A 26623-nucleotide genomic window follows, 5' to 3' on the forward strand; every position below is an offset into this window, starting at 1 on the left:
GGTTTGATTGAAGTCTTTTGAACATCACATTAATTCCTGAATATGCCCCTCCATCCCTTCCCATACCTAGTGATATGTCTTTTATAACAATGAGTGAAAAAAGAAAAAACAATTTAGTAAAACCAACCCAATCATTGGTCATTATAAAGTATTCAGTTTCATTTTATTGTTCTTTCTGTTTATATTGTTGTAGTCTTGAGAAGGCAGTAAAATTTTTGTTGTGACTGGCAAATAGAAAATTAAATTAAAACTTGGAAACCTTATGCTACTTCTAGATAATTCATTTTTGGCTCTGAGATGGAATACTTTCGTTGATAGAAGGCTGATGTAGGGTCAGTGGAGTCATTGTCTCTTCTATGTTTTGTAACTAATAGCAATTGTATGGCTCAGTGTAGATTATTAACAAAAAAGCAATTGACTAGCTGCTTCAACTCCAAAGACTTTTGTTTTGGAGGACCTAATAAAATTCTCAAATAACTTCTACTCTGTGTTCTTCACTGTTCTGCCCCTACCCCCCAGCCCTAACTAATTTCAGACTTGGTTTGTTACTTTGAAAAGTAATGGTAGGGACAGCTGGGTAGCTCGATAGAGAGCCAGGCCTAGAGATGGGAGGCTTTAAGTTCAAATATGACCTGACGTTTCATAGCTATGTGACCCTAGCTATGTGTCATTTCTAAAACAGAAGGGCTTTAAAAAAAAATTGTTCCTGATGAATGCTGTATATCTCCCATTTTCTAAACTTTTGTGCTAGCCTTGGTTTATGCTAGGGATATACTTCTTCCTCACTTTCACATTATTAAATCCCTCACTTCTTTGAATATTAAGCTCAAGTGATACCTCCTACAGTCCAGCAAAGTGGCACAGTAGATAGAAGTGCCAAGATAGAGTCAGAAAGACTTCCTGAGTTCAAACCCAGCCTCAGACATTTACTAGCTTTTTGACCCTGGGTAAGTTACTTTATTCAGTCTGCCTTAGTTCCTCATCTGTAAAGTGATCTGGATGAGGAAATGGTAAACCAGTGTCTTTGCTAAGTTCGTTCCAAATGGAGTCACAGAGAATAAGATGTGACTGAAAAACCACCACTACTTCTACTTGAAACTTTTCTTGATCTTGAAAAAAAATTATTTTTATTTTGTATATATTTAGCACATATATATATGATATCTCTCTTGATAAAAGTTAAGCTTCTTAATAGCAATCTATTTCATTTTTTGTCTTTGTATCCATAATACTTAGCAGAGTGCCCAGCACATTTGGTTCTTGCCTGACAGTTTTTGAGGATTTGTTAAAGTGTCTGTAAATATGAGAAGTTGTTTCTGTCCATGTTGATCGTGATAGGTATCATATTCTCCTTGTTTTACAGCAGGCAGAAGTTCGGCTAAAGTGCCTTCAGGGACTTCGAGGACTTTATGAGCACAAAGAGCTTATTTTTAAGATGGGTCTTTTTAATACCAGATTCAAGGTAAGTGGTATTACTTCTTTCTCCTTTCATCCTTTATTTCTTATCACTAATAATAAGGTTAGCTACTCATCTTTTAGGGAATGTGAATTTGGAACTCCTTCTGGTCCTTTTTGACTTCTGTGGGATTTTTGGAATAAAATATGATTTTCTTTTCATTGCCTGACATAGAAACAACCTTTTTATTGAGTCAATAGGGCTAATTCCCAATGTTTGGCACATAGTAGGTGTGTTTAATAAATGCTTATTGATTAATTCTAGAGAAGCCCCCATGGACAGAGTTATTTCTGTCTTGGCCAGAAGCAGGCAAACTGAAGAGAACAAACCAATGAGCATTTTAGTTTTTTGTTTTGTCTTTTAATTTCCACTTTCAGTTGTCTATATCAGATTTCCCCATCCAGATAACTTTTTGCTTATTTGGTAGTATATTGGATGGAATTATTTGGAATCAAGAAGACCTATGTTCAAATCTTTCTTCAGACACTTAATAACTGTGTCTCTTGGCAAGTCTCTAACTTGCCTCTCTACCCTCAGTTTCATTATCTACAAAATGAGTTTTGGACTTGATTGCCTCTAAGGTCCCTTCTAGTTGTAAACTTTTGATCCTATGATCTTAGTCTTTTTATTTGTTATTACTTACATTTCACCAATATTTCATTATGTTCATTTACCACAATTTGTTCAATTATTCCCTAATTGTTGGGGATATGCTTTCTCTATGGGTGGAGGGTGAGAATAAAATGTTTGCTATGTACTAACTGTGCTGAGTGTGTTACAAATATTTCATTTTCACAATAACCCTTTGAGGTAGGTGCTGCTATTATCTTCATTTTACAGTTGAGGACACTGAGACAAACAGATTAAGTGAGGTCACAGAATTATCAAGTATCTGAGATGAGATTTGAATTCTGGTCCTCCATTCTCTTAGCCATCAGCTGTCTTATGATATTTTGCTACTGCAAAAATTGATTTATATTTTGGTGCAAATTAGACCTTTCTTTCTATATTGACTTTCTTGGTCTAGGAGTGGGTGGGATCTTTGGGTCAGACATCTTTGTCACTTTCTTAACACAATTCCAAATTGTTCTAAGATCTGTTATTTTTGGACTGAAATAGTTATTTCTGAACTTTTGTTTCTGACACAAGGGGGTGCTATGCTACTGGATATGAAATCAACAATTCATTTCTGTAGGTATTTATGAAGCACCTACTTTGTGCCTAGCACTGTGTATATAATGAAAATATAAAAAATATATACTGCATGCCCTTGACTCAAGACTTTCAAGCATTTTGAGAGAATTTTCTAGCATATCGAGCATTTAAACCTTTTGTGCATGAAAGAGATAATGATATGAGTTCACATATAACAAATAATTCTGTGCCATGAACATTATGGATAATAAGAGAGGGGATAAATGAGTCACTGAATTAGTAGGAAAAGTTTCATGGAATAGTTAGGACTAAAGGTATCATGTGAAAAGTTGCTATCTTGTGTCCAGTTAGTGTTAGTGATCTTGTTGTAGTTTTAATAAAACAAATTGCAGTGGAGTAGGCAGGAGGAGATAATTTTTGACCTAATTTCTATAGTTACAATTTTACTTCCTAACTCGCTTAGTAACTGGTTTCAATTGGCATAGTGGGCATTGTCAATTATGTTATTAGTCTTTATGGACTGATCACTTAGTATTGTACTTGTTTCTGTTGGGGAATCAAAAAGAAATATGATATGATTTCTGCCTTAGGAGGATAGACATACCGAAAAAAAGTTTTCTCTGTAGATGATGTGGTTCTGAGCATTATGTGGTTTATAATTTAGAGCAAAAATACCTGACCTCATGCTCTAATCATTTATAACCTAACATTATTATGAATAATCAATAAAGAAATATATTTTAGATGTATTATGACACCGTGCTACACAAAAACAAAATTGAAATTATTCCTGCATTCTGAGTTTGGTGAAGACAGCACATATATACTTAAGTGTGTACAAAACAAATACAAAGTAATTTTGGAGTGGAGGCCCTCACAGTCGGGGAATATCAGGAAAACTTGTAAGTAGGAAGTGGCAGTGGATTGGTTTAGGGATTCCAAAAGGTAGTTATGAGGAGAAAAGTACATTTAAGATATGGAGGATAGTCTTAGTAAAGGTGTGCAAGTAGAAGTTAGTGAGAAAGTTATTTTGACTGAATTTAACAGTACATGAATGAAAGGAATATGTAAAAGTAAGCCTGAAAGAGGTAGGTTGGAGCTAAGCTTTAAATGACAGAGGCATTTGTATTTGATCTTATTTTTCCATGAGTTTTCCTGTGAGTTTTTCCATTTTCTCTATATTAACATAATAGTTATACAGTTTTATTAATCTGTACTTTTCTGTTTTTTAGTGATTTCGAATCCATACTGTGGTATTAGTTATGGATCTTAAGATAGAAACTGAAGTAATAGCTGTCTTTTGGTACCATTATTCTCCTGATTGTTGAAAGTTCACATTTTTTAAAAATTTCCCCATAAACCTTACCTTTTGTCTTAGAATTGTCTGTCATATGGCAGAAAAGTGTCAAGGGCTTAGGCAGTCAGAGTTGAGTGACTTGACTGGGGTCACACAGCTAAAAGTTGGAAGTTAGATTTGAACCCACATCCTCTTGACTCTAGGCCTGACCCTCTATCCACAATACTACTTAGTGGCCCCTATTCATCAACTTTTACTAATTGCCTATCAATTTTATAGATTCATGTCACCTCTTGATAGATTTTTGATGGCAGATTTTAATCAGATATATTTAATGTAGATATATAGTTCTATGTATAGTTTGTCTTCTAATTCTGACTGCACTGAGTTTGTGTGTGTGTTTTTGTGTAAAAAAGCTTTTCGATTTCAAGGTTGCTTCTTGTGTTTTATAACCTCTGTTGTCCTGTGTCTGGTTTTGAATATTAATTTCTATGAAAGATTGTAATAAAACATTATACTTAAGAATTATATGATAGTTACTTTGGAAGGTAAAAAATTCAAATAATTAATTTTCATTTAGTAGCACATAGTGTGTTTGTTACTGACATAACAAATAGGTATTATTTGTTATTTAAAGATTATATTGAACAAAATGTGTTACTTTTCTTTTTTTTGTCATTTTGCTTCCAATAGAGTCGAATTGTTTCTATGACTACAGACAAGGAACCTGAAGTAGCTGTTGAAGCCATGAAACTTGTGATGCTGATGGCCCTGTAAATATCTTTTCAAAATAAATCTGTTTTGTTGTTTGAATGGTAATAGGCTTAAATGTAAAAGGGTAGGGAATTTGACTTATAGCATGCAGTAAGATATAGGTAGAATTATTGATTTCTTTGCATTGTGGGGGATATGTTAAAACTTTTGGTGTGAGGCAAACAGCTTATAGGTAAAGTTTCATGGGTTACAACGTTTTAGTTACTGAGTTTTTAAGAAAATTTTCTTTTAAGTTCAGTGAAGTGATTTTAGATAACTAATAGTTAACTTCATTTCTATATACTCTATATGGAGTATATTTCTACCTATTTTGTTGTGTTTGGTTTTTAAGAAGCTCTACCATATTTCAGTATCTTTCGAAAGCTTTTATTCTCAGGCTTTCAAGGTGTGCATTTGTTGTTGTTGGCAGGATTCATGATGGAAAATAGCTAATGTCTGCACTGGGAAATATCTTTTATGTGTGTGGTTCTTTTCTTTTACCAAGGTTTTGGGCCCATCTCTAAAGTTTGTAGCCTCAATAAGCCTGTTGTCTGATGCATTGTTCAATAATTATGTATTTAGGGGACTACTATGGGCCTGGCACTATGAGGATCCAAGAACATTAGTAAGTAAAAAAATAGTTTTTACGTTTGGAGTGGTCGAAGGGTTTATTGTGCAGGAAAGGGGTTAAACTTATTTGCTTTGGCAGAATTAGGAGCAATAAATATGAGTTGCAGAAAGTTAGATTTTGGCCAAATGTAAGGAGTAATCTAACAATTTGAGCTGTCCAAAGGTCTCTCTTAGTATGTAATTGGTTTTCCTTTCACTAGAGGTCTTCAAGTTGATGCTTAATGACTTATCAGAGATATTATAGAGGGGATTTCTGTTCAATTACAAATTGAACACTGGGCTTGGAATCAGAGGACCAAGGTCCAGCCTCTGATTCTTGCTATCTCTGTGACAATTGGTGGTGAATCACTTAACCTTTCTGAGCCTCAGTTTCCTAGATTTAAAAAGAGAGTGTTAGAATAAATGACCTCTAGGACAGCTAGGTCGGTAGCACAGTGGATAGAATGCCAAGGTTGGAGTGGGAGGACTTGGGTTCAAAATTGACCTTAGAGACTTGCTAGCTATGTGACTCTGGGTAAGTCACTTTACCCTGATTGCCTATCCTTTGCTGCTCTTCTATCTTGGAATGGATACTAAGACAGAAGGTAAGTGTTTAAAAAAATAGTTGGTCTCTGAGTTTCTTCCAATATGAAGTCTGTGAGATACCTTTCAGGACTTAAGATTCTATGATTTTGTTATATGATCTACCTATGTAAATAAGAAGAAAAAAAGAAACACCCACAGAATAATGCTACAGCCATATTTGGGCAAATACATGTTCATTGAGCAGAGACTTAAAGTTTTAGAAAAATTCAGAATCAGGGAAAGATTTCAAAGTGGAAGAAGCATGAAATAATGTAGTTCGTCATTATGTAGTATAAAAGAGTTTAAAAAAATTCTAGTGTAAAAGCTGTGCTCCCTGAAAGCAGGAGCTAGGAAAGTTAATTTTAGTAAAAGGTATAGTCAAATGTGGGGATATCCATTTCCTTGCATATTTAACCTGCACACAGAGGTTAAGGTTTGAAATATTCAGATTAGATCTTAACAATTTCATAAAGTTATAGGAAGCTAGTTGGCTTTCACTCGTGAATGTGAAAGGCATCCTCTGCCTTTTTTTAGGGGGTCTGAAAAACTAAAAAAATTTATTAATTCATAGGACATAGAATTGATATATATCTTTTATGAGTTTCTAGTAGTGAGAGCTCTAGATAAATCCAATATCACCTAATGACATTATACTAATCACTGTACTTGGTGATACTTTAGTGTCCTAAGAATTGTAGAATCTTAATGCCTTTTTTTAATAGATCAAGGAATTATAGAGGTCCAAAGAGTATAAGAAATGTGGCCTTGGGTCACATGGTGAATTAATGTCAAGGCTAGGATCCAAAAGTCATCTGTATGTCGTTTAAGTACTTGTCACATAGTCAAAAAAAAGTAAGGATGTCCCCTATATGCTGCTACTCTAAAAAGCACTGGATGTATTGCTTGTATGGCCACTGGGGGGTGCCTAGTGCCTTTTTAATATATCAGCCTTTGGAAAGTATAAAATAGTAATCTCAGACCACTACTGAAAGAAAGTTTATGAGAGATAATGGTATAAATGGAAATTTCTTTTTACTCATTTCTAATAAAATTATTTCATTGATTAGTTATTGACTAGTTAGCAACTAAACTTGCATATTCCAATATTCTTTTTGCTGGCCTTTAAAAATGGAATATTTTGGCTTTTAGTAAACATAGAGGACAGAATAATGAAAATACAATGCAGCCTTTATGCTCCTCTTATTTGTTCTTGTGCTAGAAGGAGCAATGCTCCATTGTTAAATACCAGTGATGTGCTCTTGTCAGTCTCCTCCTTGTTCTATCCTGGAACCAACAAGCTATGTGTTTATATTGCAGCTGTTGAAAGTGTTACTGGAAATCTTGGGGAGCTTATTTCTTGGCTTGTATTCCTAATACAAATCTAAACATGAAGTTCAATCATATTTTTTGGAAAATTAAGGAAATCCAGATAAGTTTTATAAAATCGCAGAGGTTATCTAATTCAATATTGCTGATACATGATGATGTAGCTTTTTCAGGAAGATCTTTTGTGGTGCTGAACTCATTATTTTCAGAGACAGTCACTTTCAAGTAGTTGTAATTGTTAGGATATATTTCTGCATTTCTGACAAAAAAGTCTGGTGCTGCCATTTTCAACAATTGTTTGTAGTTCAACTGGAATGAACACATATTAAAGCTACTACTACTACTGCTACTACTACTACTAACAACTTCATTTATATGCTTCTTTAAAGTTTATAAAGCTTTTCATATGATTCAGGTGTTATTATTTCCATTTTACAAATGAGATAACCAAGGCTGAGAAGTTCAGTGACTTGCCTGTTTTGTCTATAGGCACAGAGGCAAGGCCTATTAGAGGTGAAATCTGACCTGCAGTCTCTCCCAACTCCCAGTCTAGGGTGCCTTCCACTATGTTCTCCTGTTTGCTATGTGCAAAACACTCTACTCAATGCTGTAGATACAGACAAAAATGAAACCATGCCTGCTTCTAAGTAGCTTACACTTTACTAGTTCTGTACTTTGGGATGAAGCCAAACAAATCTAATCCCACTTCTCTCTGATATTCCTTGAAAGACATGAAATCAGCTGCTATGTCCTCTTCAACTGATCCTGTATGGCTTGCCTTTAATTTTCTTCATTCTGATTGTCCTTCTCTGCATGTCAGTCAGTATCCTTTTTAAAAGGTGGTGCTCAGAACCATAGTAATCCTGATGTAGTCTGAACAAAACTCTGAGAATAGTTGCACTATTACCTCCTTCATTCTGCACCCTGTGGTTTTTTTAGTACAGTTTAAAACTGCAATTGAGTTTTTGGCTGCCACATCACCATATTGACATACATTGTGCTGGCAGTCTCCAATTCTTTTTTTCATTTGAACAACATTTTCATATGACTATCTAGCCATGTTTCCCATATTGTAGTTATGAAGTTGGTTTGTTGTTCATGAGAAGAGTTTATACCTTTATTACTGTTAAATTTCATCTTACTAGATTTGTCCCATCATTCTAACCTACAAAGATATCTTTTGGATCATGTGTCTTCCAGCTTTAGTAACTATCCCTCTCAGCTTTATATGTCATCTGCAAAATTGTTAAGCTTGTTGCTAATATCTTTATTCATATAAATAACAAAATTATTGAACATCCCAGGGCCAATGACAGAGCTTTGTGGCACTCCATTAACAAACAAATCACTATATAGTCAGTTTGTTAGTTACCATTTTTATTGGTAAGGTTTATTTTTATTGTAAGGTTTAAATTAATATCCAATAACTCCAAGTATTATATTTTATAAGGTTTATTAATGACCACTTGAAGTAGAGAGAAAATAAACTAAAATAAATAAAAGTTCAAACCTAATTATCTAACAAAAAGTAAACCCACGTAAGTTCTCCAGCCTGCTTCTGCTGCTGCGATCAAGGGAAAGAGAGAGACAGAGAGAGGTGGGGTCACACAAAACTTATATCCTCCCTACATTAGCATGTAATGTGAGAAGGAACATGGAATGCTGGGAGAGAGAGTCCTGGGGAACAGATTCTAATTACACAATCTCCCCTGTGATTCCAATGGAAAATGAGCATGTAGAAATCTCCCAAATTTACATGCCTAGTTTCCCCATGGAATCAGTACACATAACCAACTTATATCTCTAAAGATCTTCAACTAGAGGTACGTACAATATAGTACTTTCGAGGGGGAAATTACAATAATTTGGGTATAAAAGAGAAACAAAAGTAATAATTACTAGATGCATTGACAAAAAGCCAATTAGGAGGCAGTCCCCTTTGGCATAAGAGTTTACATTCAAAATAAATGTGTTCAATGCCCCACAGTTCAATTTCACTACATTCTCTGGGATGTTCATTCTGGATCTTTTGATGCAGTGTGTGGTTTCTGCAGGCTTCTTCATGGCAACTTCTCCAAATAGTTCACTTTTCTTGACTTGGGGAGGTAGCAAATTTTTTATCCTAAAATTACTCTTAAACAAGAAAATTTTGATAAATCTAGAATTTTATGACAATATGCACTTATCTGATTGTGAATAATTTAGTGTTGATTGCTTTATTGTTTCAAAAAGCTTGTTGACTACCATAAAACCTCTCTTCCCTCTAAGTATAAATTAGTTAAAAAACATATTCCTTCTGGCTAATCCATAGCAGGGATTTAGTCACTGAATCTGTCATTTTTGTCTCATGCTATGAATATAGCTAGAGTTTTTATTTTTTTAAGTATTATTTTCATTATTAGGAAATGTATATGGGACAAGAATTAGAGATCTGACTGAACATTTGAGGGCCTGTGATCAATCTTAACAAAGTTAGTTCTGGCCACTTCATGGAAACTTGAGTGAAATGCTTTTATCTAGTACATGCTAACTTTCTAGTGTTGAATCAGCTGACCTGTGGCCAGAATATTTGTAATTCTCTGTGAAATAACTGTTCTGACTAGACCTGTGAAGAGGTGGTTTGGTTTATGCATTCTCTTATACATCTAAGATCAATTTAGAAATGATTCACATATATTGTTTGTTTTTAATTGAAATTGAAAGAGACTCAAGATTAAGACTCTGGGTTCATGTGTGTACGTGTTTCTACCCCTTTCCCCCTGCCCATTGATCTAAGAAAAAAGTGCTAGAACTTAATCTAGCTAGTATATTTTTAGAGAGAAAAAAATCCCTTAGGAATTTCTTCTGCAGGTCTCTCTGCTTTGTTCAGCCTATATGGTCTCAGGACTCCCTTTTAAACTTAATTTTAGGCCTTATTTTTATTTTGTTTAAATTTAATAGACTGTAATACTAAGGAATAAGTGAATTTATATTAGAGCTTCTTCCTTGCACATATTAGAACTGTACTTGGTTACTGTAATTCAGGCTGTTTGTAAAAAAGCACAGGATGGGTACCTGACTTGGGTCTTTTTAAACCTTTGAATGATAAAGATCAAATGAATCCAGTGTTATAACATGTGATTTCTACCCACAGTTCTCTAAAAGCATGGGGTTTTTGAATGGGGAGAGAAATTTGTGCATGTGTTTAAAATGTTTACTGTTTATAATTTCAAAAATTCCATAAAATAAATATTTCCCAAAAGAATATGAGGAAGAAGCAGGAAATGTGTACAATTTCAGTTATTTTAAACTTTCCCTTTTTTTGGTATAAAACTCGCCATTTGTTTAATGGAGGTTATTTCTTTTTCGCTTGGTAGACACAAGTTCCTGCTGAAAATAGCTGTAGCCTTTTGTACTCTGATAAGAGAAAATTCTCCCTCCAAATCTAATGGGCTTGTTGTGATCCTAAATTTACATGCAGCATAATAGGCATGGAGAACAAACAGGCTGTTAATTTTCTACTGACAACTCTCATCTTCAAAACAGTAACTGATAAAAGGAAGTAAAATATGTGTCAACTGAAGTTTAATTTGTAGGCTTTTTTTGAATAGACTAGAATGAACATAGAACTATTCTGAATCCAGGTTGGGTACTTGCTCTTGAGTTTTAGAAAATGGGGATAGGTAGAATCAGGGTCGTAGGGTTGCCTGACCTTGGGTTAAGTTTGTTCAAATTGTCTAGGATGTGGGGGTGGTTTGTTTGAGGATTTGTGACTCATTAAGTGGTATAAGTTACCCTGGTGATAAGGCAACAAGTACTAAAAACTAAGCTAGCTTTAATTTAGTCTTGTGAATAATATTTCAAAATCTGTTAGTCCATATATATTTTCACCACTATGTATCTCTTGGCATTTACTTTATATCCAGGGCACAACATTTAGGATGTGACATCCTGCCTTCTTGTATATCATTAGGGTGGTTATATTAATTACTTTCCTATAAATAAAAATGAAAGTCAAAATATCATAGGATAAATATAGATCCTACAGATTTGTGTGGTGGTATAAATTAATGTTAATATTTTTTACTGGCATGCCGTCCATTGACCAGAGATTTACCTTGCTTTCTCAGCATTAGGAATGGTGTGTTCCTGCTTTTGGGTCAGGTAATGTATGGTTTGTTTATTTTTTTAGGCACCAGCTGGGCAAGTGAATGCAATCATATGAGAAGCCATCTGTGTTTAACTTGCAAATGCAAATTGTCTGATGCATTTTTTTCCAGTAGTAGACTGCCACCAAGTATAAGAATAATAGTTTTGAAAAATTGCAGGATTTGATTTCTGTTATGTATAATCTGACCAGAAGTTAATGGGTGGCATAGGAAATATAAGTGTTAGCTTTCTGAACAAATTCTATTTTCAGTTACCGTAGAAAATATTAAGGAAAAGCCATATTTTTGAACGAGAGGAAGCTAGCTCCATAGCATTCTTTGGCATTTGGCAAAAGATTAAGTGTGAGCAGAGAGTCACTGCATCATTAGAACTGGTAGCTTCTTAGCATTATGAGGGATTATTGGGGTGTGGGGAGAGTAGCCATCTCTCGTGGCATGTAAGAGGCCCAAGATCTGTAGACTGCTATGAGAATGAAGGAAAGGGAGGCAATGACCCTTCCAGGGCCCACATTGCTGTACCTCATGACATAGTTATACTGTGGAGGAAAGGATATACTTATTATATCACAGTGTTGGTATGCAGAAATGGTGCTTATTTTTAGAAGCCTAAATCCCGGAGGCTTAACCTTTATTGGACACTTGGCACTCTGTATTCCTCAACTTTAAGACCCTGGTTATTGCTCTCTTTGAGGTTTTTGTTGTTTTTTTTTCCACTAGGGGGCCTGGTTCTTTTGGCTTTGGTGTATATCTCAAAGAAAAAAATGGTGTCACTGTTAATTGGATCATAAGAAGAAGGAACTCTGTATCTCGTTTTCTGCCTTTCAAAGGCAAAAAAATAACATGCTTTTTCTTCTTTGTCCCTTCCCATTCTGTTCCCCCTACCTTCTTTTCCCTCTAAGAAATCATGGTTTCAAAACAAGTAAACTGATGGCAACACTTCAAAGGTGAGAGAAAACAGACTTATACATTTCTCTTTTTCTGTTTGGACAGAGAGGAGACTACTTATTTTGGTAGTTGAGGGATTGTTTCATTTTATTTGAGGAATGTCTCAAGCAGCTGTAGAGCAGGATAGAGAGGGTAGTAGTCTCTGCACATGGTTATGGTCAACAAGTGGCTTGGCTCAGAGACTGCTGGATTGAGGGGATTGTCATGCCTCTGTGACTCTCTTTCTGATTGGGCTGCCAAGAGAATTGAATTAGAGGGCTAAGATAGTTTTCATGCTTCAGGAGACAGACTGGCAATATGCCTAGGTGCCATCTCTATCTTCCTTTGCTTCCAATAATAATGTGTAAACAAGAACATGCTGTTTGTAACAGTTGATGGATTCCTTTGCACTTCTATGTGGCTAAAGGGTTTAGTAAATAATGGATGTTTGTTTCATGGGGCAAATACTACATTTGTAACTACCTTAACTTTATAGTAGGTTCTGAATTCTGTTAAAATGAAGGAAAGTACAGATAGTGGTCACATCAGAAACTCAGACTGTAAAGTCATAACCAGTCTCACTTTGTAGTATTTTCTTATTTAGACCAGGCCTTGGATTTCTTCCTTAGTTATTATTTTTTTTAAATATAGTAACCTTTGCTTTTTAAGGTGGCTCATAGACTATATGAAATTGTATATACAGGGTAATATTTCTAAGCAATGTAGCATAGTTGGAAAAACACTGGATTTAGAGTCATGAATACTCCAGGTGTGAATCTTGGCTTAGCTGCTTACTACTACCTGTGTGACCTCAGCCAAGTCCCTTCACCTTCCTTAGCTTCCTTTTCCTTGTCCATAAAATCAGGGGACTGAACTAGATGATCTTTAAGACAAATTCTGAGCTTTATATCCTATGGTTCTTTTGTTTTTTAAAGACATTTCCCTTCAACATCTCATAAAAAATGTTTAGATACTATATAACAGGACTTTGAAAAGTATAATGTGCTATATGAACTTGAGGGAGGAAAGTGATTGATATATATATTTTTTTCCTTTTCTTGATGCATTCATCTTCAGTCTGTTTGTGTGAATTAAGACAAATCCCCAAGAAGAAAAATAATGGAATTTCTCAAGTTCATTCTGGTAGGCACTCTTGCCTTTTCCATAGACTTCTTTTAGCTATTTTCTTTGTTATTTGATCAACATCCACAGTCATTTGTTAAGCACCTACTTAGTGTCCCAAATTAATACAAAGAAAAAAGGGAAGCGGTCTATATGTTCACAGAATTGATATCATAACAAAGAAGCCAACATATATATAGGGACATACAAAAGATTCAAAAAAGTGACTTGGAGGGAAGATACTAGAACCTGTGGGGTGATAGAGTTAGACCCCATGAAAACAGTGTAAGTTGAGCTAAGTATTAGGAAGTAGAAGTAAGAAGGCATGAGAGACAACTAGTGCAGAGTTATGGAAGTGAAAATTGGAAAGTTGTGTGAGGATTAGTTAGAACAGTAGTTTGACTAGATTCTATTGTTAATGGAAGGGAGTTCTGTGTATAAGACTATAAAAATAAGATAGAACCAAGTGATGAAGATTTTTCAGTGCCAGACAGAAATTAAGATTTGTTTCTCCATATGATAGAAAACTCCTGGAATATGTTGAGTGCAGGAGAAGATGGGAAGGAAGGTATTGTCAGGCTTTTGATCCTTAAGAGAATAGCTTTCATAGCTGTGAGACTTGAGGCTGGGAGATAAGTTAGGAGTTGTTTGCAAAAGTCTAAGTGAGAAATGATGAGTGCCAAAAATATGACAGTGGCTGGTTGAGTTGGTAATGAATCCCAGAGATGTTGTGGCAGTAGAAATGACAAGATATGATAACTTATTGACTGTGGAATGAGGGAGAGAAGAATGACAACAGAGTTGTGAACCTGCTAGCTGGAAAGTACATGGCACTCAAGGCAAAACTATGTAAGTCTTGATTATTTTGCAGATCTAAAATTGCAGAGTCATCTTTTACTCTCACCTTTTTCTTACTCCACTTAATCTAATCAGTTGCCAAGTCCTGATCTCATTTTTTATTCCTATTGCCCTTATACTAGTTCAGTCCATCATCATCTTTAGACACTATTGCCTCTAATATCACTCCATTGCAATATATCTTTCATTTTCCAAGAAAATTACTTCTCTTAATGCACCACTAATCTGACTCTACTTTCACTGATCTTTCCATGCCCTAAAACACTCTTTATCTGGACTTTTCTGTGATTGTAGGTATCACATTTTGCCTTATACTTTTTTATACATAGCCCTCTCTTAGCAAATAAGTTCCTTGGAGGAATAATCTTAATTCATTTTTATTACCCTAAATTCTTTTTTGGTAATTTAATAAATTTAGTTTCTATTAGATAATTTTTTATATTTGATAATTACTGAATATGATTGAAATTTTTTAAGTGAAATACTTCCATTGGAATGTTGATTGACTTTAGCAGTACTCTAAACAAATTATTTTCCCATTTCAAATAAACCTTACTTTTACTTTTCCTCATTCTCTTTCTTTCTCTTATATCATGATTCCTGCCACTGGACAATTTCCTGCATGTGTATGTAGAATTTTAAAAAGAAAAAGGAACCATTGATTAATCTGGCAGAGTATAGATCTAAATAATTTGAGATCTTCTTTCTCACAAAATTATTCTGTTTAAAGACAAAAACCTTAAATATCTTAAGCTATGCTTAGGTACAAAATTCCTTGGAGTGTCTGATTTACCATCTGCTACTCTCTGAAAATAGTTTTGAGTGGTTCATTGGGAGGATGAGTGTAATTGGATCATATGGGCAATTGGAAAAATGTGCTGTTGTACTGAAGAGTTTGGAAAACTGATCCTCTTGGAAAATGGCTTGTGAATAGGCCTGTTGGAAGAAAGAACTTTCCTCCTGGGCATGTACTCTGCAAAAGGCAGCTCTGCGCTATAGTATTCAACTAGAATTTTAGCACAATAAGTGGAAAGATGATTTTGCCAGATGCTAGTGTTATTTTTCTCAGTGTTGGCTGTGTCATGGGATACTCAGCAGTCATTAACAAATAGCCTTTCTAGTTAGGAGTCTGGATTCTTTTCCCCTCCATGTTGCTGGCAGTATGGTGTAGTATAATTTCTTTTTCTGGGAATCAATATTACACAATTACTCTGTACTTTGAAGAACATAATTTTTACCTCTGATGTAATTTTAGAACCTGCCATAGACTGTTAGAACTGAGGAAAAAACCATTAGTGCAGCTCTCCCATTATACAGATAAGGATGCTGAGGTCTATGAAAATAATGTGATTTACTTAAAGTCAGCTGTTTTTAAAATCCGTAACAGTTAAGCACCTTTGTGCTAAGTGGTGGGTATACAAAGACAAAAACAAAATAGTCCCTATCCTCAGGGAGTTTGTATTCAAAGAGGCAAATACTTAGTTTTGTGTATATTAATAAATATGCCTGTGCATGTGGATTTTCACAGTATACACCCTAAACATTTGTTATATATACATTGCTTTTATGGGAATTATAGAATTAGTGTAATCTTTAGTTATAAGTTGAAGAAAATGGGGCAGAGCATGAGCATTGCTTTGCTGTCTAATACACGAGGAATAGCTATGAAGGAGACCCTGTTGTCAAAGACTTTGCAGTCTTAAGAGGGAAGAAATTAATGTTGTTCTGGTTGATTCTGCCCATGTTAGAACACTGACTGAGCCCTAGCCTCACTCTGTAATAGGATGAGGATGCTCATTAACAGAGGACAACAGTTTAGTAAGTAGTCATAACTTTCTACCATAGAGCACAGAGTCTGTTTCCATGAATGATTACATATGTGCTCATTATAATGTGTTCTATCAGTGAACTGTGGTGGAGGAATGAATTTGGGGGAGAGAAATAGTTTGGGTAAGTTATTTTCGTTAATACCAACAGGGCATCTTCCTAGTAAGGTAAAAGGGGTGCTGCATACCTAGGCAAGATAGTAATGACTGACCAAGAATTTATCATTAGAGATAACTTTCAACAGATAGCCACCAGAATATTTTTCTCTCATATCCTACAATACCTTCCAAATAGTAACTCTTTCTGTAGTTGTAAAAACCTCATTAGATGTATTCATCTTAGTTTAAGAACTGATTGTGGTTTAGTTTCTAAAAACTTTATTCACTCTAATCATTCCTGATGCTCATTTTAAGGGTTTGCCTCTGATGTGTCCTGCATGTCTAATGATTCATATTCAGTGAATTAGATTGAGGAATTTAATCAATCACCAAGTATTTATTAAGCATTTACTATGTGCCAGGCTGTTGGCTGGGCTCTGGGGAAATGAATACAAAGAAAAAAGCCCCTTTTTGCAGTAAGTTTATATCCTAAATTGAGGAGACAAGTATATAAATAATATGCAACACAAATATAAAGTTCTTTTAAACCCTTACCTTCTGTCTTAGAATCTTTACTAAGTTTATGTTCCAAGGCAGAAGAGTAGCAAGGGTTAGGGCAGTGATGGAGAATCTATGGCCCAGGTGTCAAAGATGGCCCACGCTCTCTGTGGGCAGGTGGTCACCTACCCTCCACCCCCACCAAAGTTGGTTACTAGAAAGGCAGAGGGACTTGGACAGAGCTGCTCCTCTCCCCCTGTCCACTGTGCCTGATAACATTCCTCACTTCTCCTGCCCCTCCTCCTAGGAGCCCAATGGGAGCAGTTTCTCCCTTCTCTGTGTGGGGGAAGGGGGTGGGGCAGAGCACAGCATGCAGTCTCGAGGAGGGGCACGTAGTCTCTAAAAGGTTTGTCATCACTGGGCTAAGCAATTGGGATTAAATTACTTGGCTAGGGTCACACAGCTAGGAAGTGTTTGAGGCCAGATTTGCCCCCAAGTCCTCCAGACTCCAGGTACTTTATTCGCTGTTCTATTTAGCTGTCTCAAAATATAACATTTATAAATATAAGTATGCAAAGAGGCTAAATGCAAGAATGAGAGTGAAGGCACTGGCAGTTGAAGGGACCAGGAAAGTTTATGCAGATGACCAGTTTGAGCTGCATTTTAAAGTAAAAGAAAGACTGAGAAAGAGGGAAGGAGAAAAAACATTGCAGGCACAAGGATTGGCCAATGCTGAGGCACAGCCATAAGAGATGGATAGTGTTCTGTGTGAAACAGAGAGAAGGTCATTTTCCTTTGATTGCAGAGTATGGGAGGGGGATAATGTTCAAAGAAGCAGAAAAGGTAGGCTGGGCTAAGGTTGTATAGAGCCTTAATGTTAAACAGAGAAGTTTATAATTTATCCTTTTGGCAATAATAGGAAACCACTGGAGTTGGTTGAAGAGGACAGTCATAATTGTCCATAAGGAAAATTCCATTGTGAATAATGCTCTTCACTATTTAATTTGACAAATTTCATATTCTAAAGCAAATCAAACATTTCTGAGGGTCAGCAAGAATTACTGTTGCTTTCACATGAACCTAAATACTACTATTTCAATCACAAATACATTTCTTTTTATGGAAAAAAGATTTTGGGTTAGAAATAATGGCATTCCTAGTTTAATGCCTTGTACAACCTCATTTCTTAGATTGCCACAGCATTTCCATGTTCTTTACCCTCATTCCTGCACCTGTGAAGAACCCCCTCATTTTACAGATGAGGAAACTGAGGCCCAGGGAGATGAAGTGACTTGTCCTGAATCACACAGGTAGTAAGTAGCAGAGCTAGGATTTGAACCCAGCTCCTTTGACTCCAAATCATGTTCCCACCATTGCCTCATGCTGTTAAATTTGTTTTTTATTTTTTATCAAAGGTTAGTGATGATGTTTTCAGTCTGTTATTAGTAAAGAAGTAGTGTTAGAAAAATATTACATTGAACATTTATTATGTATCTAACTTGTATTTATGCCAGAGAGGAAGAAATGATATAGACCATGCTCCCCAGGTGCTTTAGAGGCAGGAAAATACAGGCATACAGATACCTAGGTAGAGTGATAATTGAAAAGGATTTGCCTAGCCAGGGTGCTATGAGAAATTTGAAGAAGAGATCATTGAGCCTAGGGAGGGGGTAGAGTGGGATAGGGCATCATTAGGCAGAGTTTCATGGATGATGTGACATCTGAGTTGGACTATGAGAAGAATGGAGAGGCTTTAGCTTGTGTGGAGATGGCAGGGGGTGGGGAGTCTATTCTAGGGATGAGGTGAGCAAAGGAATAGATGTGGGAAGGGCAGGAAAGAATAAGATTGGCCAGAATGTAGGATAATGTGAAAGGTCCAGAAAATTATGATAAAGGACTTTGGATGCCAAAATGAGGAGTTTATACTTTATTTGGTAGATAATGAAAACTTTTGCTCATGATCAGAATTGTAACTTAGGAAGGTTACTCAGAGAAAAGTGTAGAGGCATGGGAAACGATAGCCAAATTCAAATAGCTCTGGGAATAAATTCTATCTTAAAAAGTTTAAAAGGTGTTACAACTGAAAAAAAGAAGTGTTAGCTTCTGGTTATATTGGATAGGATTTGGATTTTTGGTTGTGGATTTCATTCTTGGCCCTTTTATGCCTGATTTTATTGAAGTAGCCTTTCCTATCTAAATACCTTAAGTTATATGTGATCTTAAATAATTTAATAATATTATAGATGATAGATATGAAATTACTTTGGAAGTTAAAGATGGTTTAAAGACATGATATGCAAGTATAATGATATACTATGATATTAATGACATTGCACTTTAAGTATAGTCTAGAGTTTATTGCCTTATGACTTCATAATAATGATACTTTGTTCTAAATATACCCACATAACACAAATGTTTATAAAACTGATTTCTAGTAATAAGACTAATATCTTTTTGGCTTTGTGTTATGTTATAAGAGACAAATTTCAAATGACACATGGTGCTTAAGAGTCAAATTTGCCTCATAATAAGAACTTGATCATGGACTAATCAGCAGGTTTCTAAATTTTTACTATGTAATTGCAGTAGTTTTCTAAAAACCTTGCTGTGTATAAACAAGTCCTAAAGTTTATTGGAATCATGAGTAGTAGTCCAGATGGCAAACTTAGTTTATAATCATACAGTACAATAATACTGATAACATTTTGGGAACTTTTTGTGTAAATGATTGTCTAAATAGAACTGTTTACAATCAGCACTGTTGAATGTGGAACTTGAAAACCCTTTTAAGTCACAAATTAAGCATTGTATCTTCTGGGTTTTTTGTTTTGTTTTGTTTTGTTTTGTTTTGTTTGTTTTTGCATAGGCATTGTGGGAATACAGTGTCATCTGAAGAATGTGAAGCTATGTATCATTTTGTTTATGCGACATACAGACCCTTAGCTGTAGTAGCTGGGGAGTTGCTCTGCAAAAGGTATCTTTCTTAGTCATGCTCTTTTTTTAAAAATTAAATTACTTTTGTAGCTAGAAGCTAACAGTTTATTTTGCTACAGGTATACTTCCCATGGAAGGGACACTTAACCTGAAATTTGGCATCTTGGGAGCCAGTTGATCTACTGAATCAGTAGTCAGCAGGGGGTTTGTTGTTTCTTTGAGCTCTTTCCTGGCCTTGTTTTTAAGAAGGGAAAAAAAAAGGAAAGAGTCTTAAATCTTAGCAATTTTTTTTTTGTCAATGTTCATCTTCCCTGCTCTCCTGTATAGGGAATCTCATTCATTTCCTGTCTTGATCTATCTTTGACAATGACAAAGGTGGAAGCTATGACCTTTTGCCACTCCTTGATGTTAAATTATGGCCCTTTTTAGAAAAGTGTTCATTATGGACCTCACACTTGGTTTTCAACCTACTCTTTTGTCAATAGTTATATAGAACAATGAAACAAGAAATTATTTGACATGGTTAATTTTCATATTATTTTGTTGTGGTAGGATTCTCAGTAATTGGAGACTTTAAAAAAAAAATTTAAAGTGTGGTTCTAAATCCTCAGTAGAAATGAGAATTCTTTTTAATTGTGTCACTTCTCCCTATATTTGAGTTGTGTTTGGTATCCACACTTAGGTCCAGAGAAGGGGGGAATATATAGAGCTTCCTCTGGCCCCTGAAGGTTCTGATGTGACACTTCATTGTTGCTATCTCTGGCCACATGCTAGCAGCTACTAAACTAACCTTCTTACTACCCTATGTTTTGTATTATGGGATGTCAAGAGAGGTGTTAGCTAGAATGCAGTGGGGTTATAGCCAGTGACTTGACACTTTAGAGTTAGCCAGTAGGCCCAGTGTTCACAGGTTCCATGATAAATGACTTAAATGAATAGCGATCTGGTGATGTTTTTGAGATCTGATTCAGGTAGAATTTCTCATCCTTTGCAGGTAGATTATGTACATGACTGATTGAGAACCATTCTTTTTTTTTCTTTCTAGACTATTTTGTCTCCCACCAGGTGAAGAAGAAGCTCCTCACTTTAAAAAGAAAAATAAGTTTGTGTATAGTTTCAGAAGACTGAAAAAACTTATTCTTTTCTTCTTGAACCATGGGGTAAGGAAAATGTCAGACTCTTGGTTTACTATGAAGTGGTGTTACTAGGCCTGAGAATATTTGAAGAGGCTTCTGTATTTCCAGGTGAAACTATCTTGCTTTGTTTTGAAGTCAGACTTGATGATAAGCTATAGGAATATTGCGATTTGGCATTTGCCAGTTTTTGATTGGCACAAAATGACAACATTCATACAGTTTCCCTTTAAGATGATATTGTTCCTCTTTGCATTAACTTCTATATAACCACTGAACTATGGAAACATGAAATCTATTTACTTTTGGTGCTGACTACTGAAGTAGTGACATGTGTGATATGGTTTAGATTTATAAAGATATTAGACTTTTTTGTGTTTGCCCTGTATCCTTATATATCATCTTTTAAAAATTCTCTTTTAGTTTCATAAACATGTCACTTACTTGGTGGATAGCTTGTGGGACTGGGAAGATGGTTTGCTGAGAGACTGGGAGTGTCTGACAAATCTTTTAAGGAACAAGTCCATGAGAAAGGAAGAAGGTGAGAAACAAGATTGTGGGGTCTGCTTAAATGCCTTTTCCTAACAATTTAGGGGGAGATGACTTACTCATTCTAAGTTTGAAGTCTCACTATGGACCTGGAATGGGACAAGGTGATATATCTATGAAATTTCATTTCTGAATCTGTAAACTGTTATTATTACCCATTAATTTTCATACCTAAGAGAAGTCTTGGCTGTTATAAGCCAAAGTTAAAATTTTCACTATATCCAACATATACCAGTTTGCCATTATGCATTTAAAAATGTTTGTTGGCATGAAGACTTAAAAGTATAAATTTCATTTGCTTTTTATTTGATTTTAAAACATGAGTGTTTTTTTTTTAAACCCTTATCTTTCGTCTTGGAGTCAATACTGTGTATTGGCTCCAAGGCAGAAGAGTGGTAAGGGCTAGGCAATGGGGGTCAAGTGACTTGCCCAGAGTCACACAGCTGGGAAGTGTCTGAGGTCAGATTTGAACCCAGGACCTCCTGTTTGTAGGCCTGACTCTCAATCCACTGAGCCACCCAGCTGACCCCTAAATGTGAGTGGTTTTAAGGAACATGTTCTAGAAGCCTTGTGATTAGTTAGATTATGTAACATCTACTGACAAAAACAGCCTGATTAGCTGAAGAATAATTTGATGTTATGCCACAGAAAGATATTTTGTGATTAAAAATTAGGAAAAGGTTTTTTCTTTGACTTTTAATTGAAGTTTACTATCACTAAATGTAGGATCAGATACTTTATTGGAAAACACATAACTCTGGGTATGTTTGCTTTTCAGGGGAAACATGCTGAATTTCCATCACTATCTAACAGATTCATAGAATGATAGAGCTGAACAGAACCTTAGTAGTCACATAATCTAGGATTTCCCAGAATAATTTAGAACATGAATGGAACACTTGGATCTTGAATATGTTGGCAAAAGTAAAATGTTTGTATGGGGGTCTCAATAAAAAGACTTTTCCTAGTCAGATTGGCTCTTATATGTTTAGTTATTATTTTTCAGCATTTAAAAAAAAAACACCCTTTCTTTCTATCTTATAGTCAATACTGTGTGTTGGTTTTAAGGCAGAAGAGTGGTAAAGGCTAGGTATTGGGGGTTTAGGGATAAGAATATACATCTAGAAAGTATCTGAGGCCAGATATGAACCCAAGTTCTCCTATCTTCAGGCTTGGCCCTCAATCCACTGAGCCATCTAGCTGCCCCTTGTAAATTGTAAAGCATTATATAAAGTGTTATTATTCTATAGGCAAGGGAAGATAAGGCTCCCTATTTTGTGCTGCATTCTGTTTTATCTGTTCTATTACATGATAATTTCTACATGTGCTATCTATTACAGTAGGCTTGCTTACATAAGGCCAGTGTCTTTTTCCTTGTCTTTGACTTCTAGAGATTTGCCAGAGGTCTTGTTATAAAGGGAACCATTCTACATGGTATCCTTGGCATGTCAGCACTTTACATTAGTCACAAGACTGACTTAATGAATGTATCAAGTTCATATATAACTGTTGAGATTTACATTGTTGAATTTAAGCAGAATTAAACTGAGTAATTCTAATTTATGCAAATGTGTGCTTGTCATTTCTTCAAGCCATTTCTTCAAGCCTTCTTGCAGAGCTGCTGAAATAGGGACCTTTTCAGAACTTTGTTCTCACTTTAATTCTTTAAAAGGTGTTGGAAAGGAAGAGCTTTCTTGGCTTGGCTTCCTTAGAAATTAAATGAGTTAGTAGTTCTTTCCTCTCTGAAAGAAAAATATCCCTTACTTTATAGCATATTCTAATAGAAACAGGCCACAAGTTGCATAGTGGAGAGACTTTGGAAGTGGAGTCTGGAAGACACATTTTCCTGAGTTCAAATCTGGATTCAGACACTTAATAGCTTTGTGATCCTGGGAAACTTTCTTAACCCTCCCTGCCTCATTTCCTCATCTGTAAAATCAGTTGAAGGAAATGGCAAACCACTCTGGTATCTTTGCCCTCAAACCCCCCCCAAATGAAAGTATTGTAGAGCCAGCTACTACTGAAAATGACTCAAAAACACCAACTAGTGGAAATATTGGAAAACAGGAAACTGAGTTCTCATTGAGTGCTGACTGTTAACAAAAGCAATTGCTAAAATCTAAAATTTTTTTCTTCCCATTTGTCTATTCTATAAAATCTTTTTTATTGTGAAATTAATCATAAACATTTTACTATACAAAAAAGAATAAGGATATAAGAATTAATATAAGAAACTATACTTCTGTTATATATGTTATTTGTTAATTAAATGGAAAAAAACTTAACCAGATTCCACTAATTATGTCCAAGACATATAGAGTTGATGCAAATATATAAGAATTGTTTTTTCTCCTAATAAATAAGTGATTAAAGCATTTAAATAGGTAGTTCTCAAGTCGAGAAATGAAAATTCATAGCAATAATAAGAGTGCTCTAGATCAGTGATTGTGAACCTTTTAGAGACCGAGTGTCCAAACTACAACCCTCATGTGACATGTGAACTGCCCCTTATCCCAGACAGGGATGGAGGAAGTGTTCCCACTGGGCTGCTAGGCAGAGGGGTGGGTCATGTGATAAATGCCCTCAGGTGTGGCATGTGTGCCATAGGTTCACCAATATAGCTCTAGCTCATTGGTAGAGAAATGTAAATTAAATAACATCACTGTAGAGATTATGGGAGGAAAGTCCCACTAATGAAATGTTTATGGAGCTATGAATTAGTTAAGCCATTTTGGAAAACAATTTGGAACTATTCTCACATTCATTGCTTTTCCAAGTCATTGTATCCTGAATTTCTTTCACTTTCTGTAATTCTCCAATTAGACATTCTGATTTGTTTATAGCCTTTACAGATGCCCAAGAAACTGTTCTTGTGGAAATAATCGCAGCAGCAGTGCGCCAGACTGTAGAAGGTCATCCTCCAGTGGGCCGAGGAGGCAGAAAAGTAAGTGCAGTTTCTTTTCACTTAATCCCAGAGCTCTTGTGAATTGTTCCTAGTCTTCTGGAAATTCACAATATAAATATGAAATGCTACTATATAATAGGACTTAAAAAGTAACCCAGTCATAAATGTATTAAAACATATCTAAATGAATGCTGTGTTCCAATGTTGGACTTTGACTAGTCACTCTAAGCTACTTAAAAGCTTTAGAAGAAAACTAGTGTTCTTTTTTACTTTGCTCACTTGTGGTAACTCTGTAGGCAAGTTACTTCATCTTTAAAGTCTCACTTTCCTCAACGTTAAAGTGATAATGTTGACTAGATGAACTGTGAGGTTACTAACTCTAGAATCCTTATAGGTGGTATTACCCAATTTGTTACCTTTCTTACTTGCAAGTGAGTTTTGACAGTTCCCAAAAATGAAGTCTACCTTAAGGCTGGAGTTTGGCTAGTATTGAAGACAAAAAAAATGTTTCAGTCTCTTTGAGTCTTTTAAGACAGGTCAAAAAGAGGAGTTTAAAACTAGTCTGAATAGAGGTAGGATCATTGAAATAAGTGTATACCTTCCTAAATGACTTCTTTTGAAGAAGCCTATATAATATTTTGGATGTTTGATTCAGTTATATTTTTTTATATTGATCCTATCACTTCATAATCACTTCTCCATCTGCAGTTTAATAACATAAATATTTATGAAGTCCCTTCTCTGTGGAAGGCACTACTTTGACACGGTTTCACTCTAGTAGTGGGACCAAGGCACAAATGCATAAGATAGGGCCCTTAGAAAGAAATGAAAGATTCTGGGAGAGAGAGAGATCATTTCTTGTTGAAAAAGATCAAGGAAATTGTAAAGCCTGAGCAAGACCTTGAAGGAGCCAGAGATAGCTCTGTGTAAATATGCAGAGGTGGTAGAATGTTTAGATACAGCAATAGTTAGTGATCCATTTGTTTGATATACAAAGTTCATGGAAGGGGAGTAATATAAAGTTAACTCTGGAATTATGGCTTTGAGGCAGATTATTAGAAAACTTTGAATTCTAGGCTAAGTTTATTATTCATCTTGTAGGCAATAGGGAGCCACTCATGTTTTGAGCAGTTTTGAGAGATGATCAGATTGGTGTATCAGGAAAATTATACTGGTGTTTATATGAAAGCTAAATTGTAAAGTGGAGAGATTGCAGATCAGGAAACTGTTAGGAGGCTATTTCACTGTTCTAGGCAATTGTTGAGAGACTGAAATGTTACGGTGGCACTGAGTAAAAAGAGTGTAGCAGATATATTACGATGATAGAATTGATACGATTTATTAACCGATCGGTTGTTGAGGGATAGGGAATAATAAAAGATTACTCTTGAGATGCATTTGAATAAATGAGGAGATACTGTTTCAGAGAAGAAAAGAAGATTTGAAGAGAAAATAGTTACTTTTCTTTTGGAAATGATAAATTGGAAGTGCTATAGCTTTTCCAGTTAGCAATATTTATCAGATAGTTGGAAATGTGAAGTTTTGGACTGCTGGGGTCAACATTAGGAATATATATGTAGATTTGGGAATAATCTGGATCGATGATAATTAAAATGATTAGAAATTGGATGAGCTTGCTAAGGTAGAGAGAAAAGGGCTGGTTAGTAATTTGGAAGACATAAATACTTTAGGAGGAGAATCAGGAGAGGATAGTATCATGGATACCAAGGGAGGAGAGACTGGCAAAAGAAAAGATAATGAATTTAGTTATCAAATGCTGTATGAAGCATTTGAAGATGAGAACTGAGAAAAGACAATTAGATTTGTTCTTTGAAGTTACTAGTGACTGATAAAAAACAATTTTAGCAGTTCTGTGAACTGAAGCCTGATTTCAAGAAAGTTGAAGATAAGGAAATGGAAATACTTATCTATTCTTTCTAGAATATTGGCAATGAATCAGAGGAAGTATCTAGGGTGATCATTTGGAGAGGTAGCAGTACTAGACCGCCTTACTACTTTTTTCATTATTTCTTTTGAAATCCTTGACTGGGTGAATTTTGCTGTTATTTTTTCTCACTCCATCTAGTAAATGTTTGGTAGTTTGATTTAGGCAATGAATAAGTTATTGGAGTGGCTTGGCTACATGATTTATTAATATTTCTCTAATTATTCACATGTATCTTTAATACAGATCCCTGAAATGCTGTTAAAGAGTGCTTAGAAGTTGCATTCAGAGTAGTTCCTAGGTATCATCTTGGTAAATACACTTGCAAGGACAGTTATTTAAAAAGAATTTCTCTTTTTTGTCTCTTTTTGCCAGATTTTCTTGATAAGATACAGAAATGCCGATGGTTCATGTGGATTTATTTCATATCTTATAACTTTGTTGAAGTTATTATTTCTGTAATTTTTAGTTGAATCTCTAGGGTTCTTTGAGTCTAGC

The 26623-nt window shown here is 35.3% G+C and overlaps 1 protein-coding gene across 8 annotated transcripts in view; it reads left to right on the plus strand.

Annotated features, from left to right (window-relative positions):
• Positions 1 to 26623, plus strand: part of LOC100011334 (cohesin subunit SA-2-like) — a 127591-nt gene that overhangs the window by 23853 nt on the left and 77115 nt on the right. For 6 of the 8 annotated variants that reach the window (XM_016424820.2, XM_016424819.2, XM_056807781.1 and 3 more), the window contains 6 exons: positions 1364 to 1462; positions 4602 to 4681; positions 19526 to 19633; positions 20639 to 20753; positions 21150 to 21267; positions 24119 to 24219. In XM_016424820.2, coding sequence (XP_016280306.1) covers positions 1364 to 1462; positions 4602 to 4681; positions 19526 to 19633; positions 20639 to 20753; positions 21150 to 21267; positions 24119 to 24219 — 621 coding nt within the window. The remainder of the gene's footprint in view (positions 1 to 1363; positions 1463 to 4601; positions 4682 to 19525; positions 19634 to 20638; positions 20754 to 21149; positions 21268 to 24118; positions 24220 to 26623) is intronic. The other 2 variants (XM_056807779.1, XM_016424821.2) reach the window with 1 other exon arrangement.

This window comes from Monodelphis domestica, chromosome 8 (assembly GCF_027887165.1).
Source record: "Monodelphis domestica isolate mMonDom1 chromosome 8, mMonDom1.pri, whole genome shotgun sequence".
NCBI classification, from domain to species: domain Eukaryota; kingdom Metazoa; phylum Chordata; class Mammalia; order Didelphimorphia; family Didelphidae; genus Monodelphis; species Monodelphis domestica.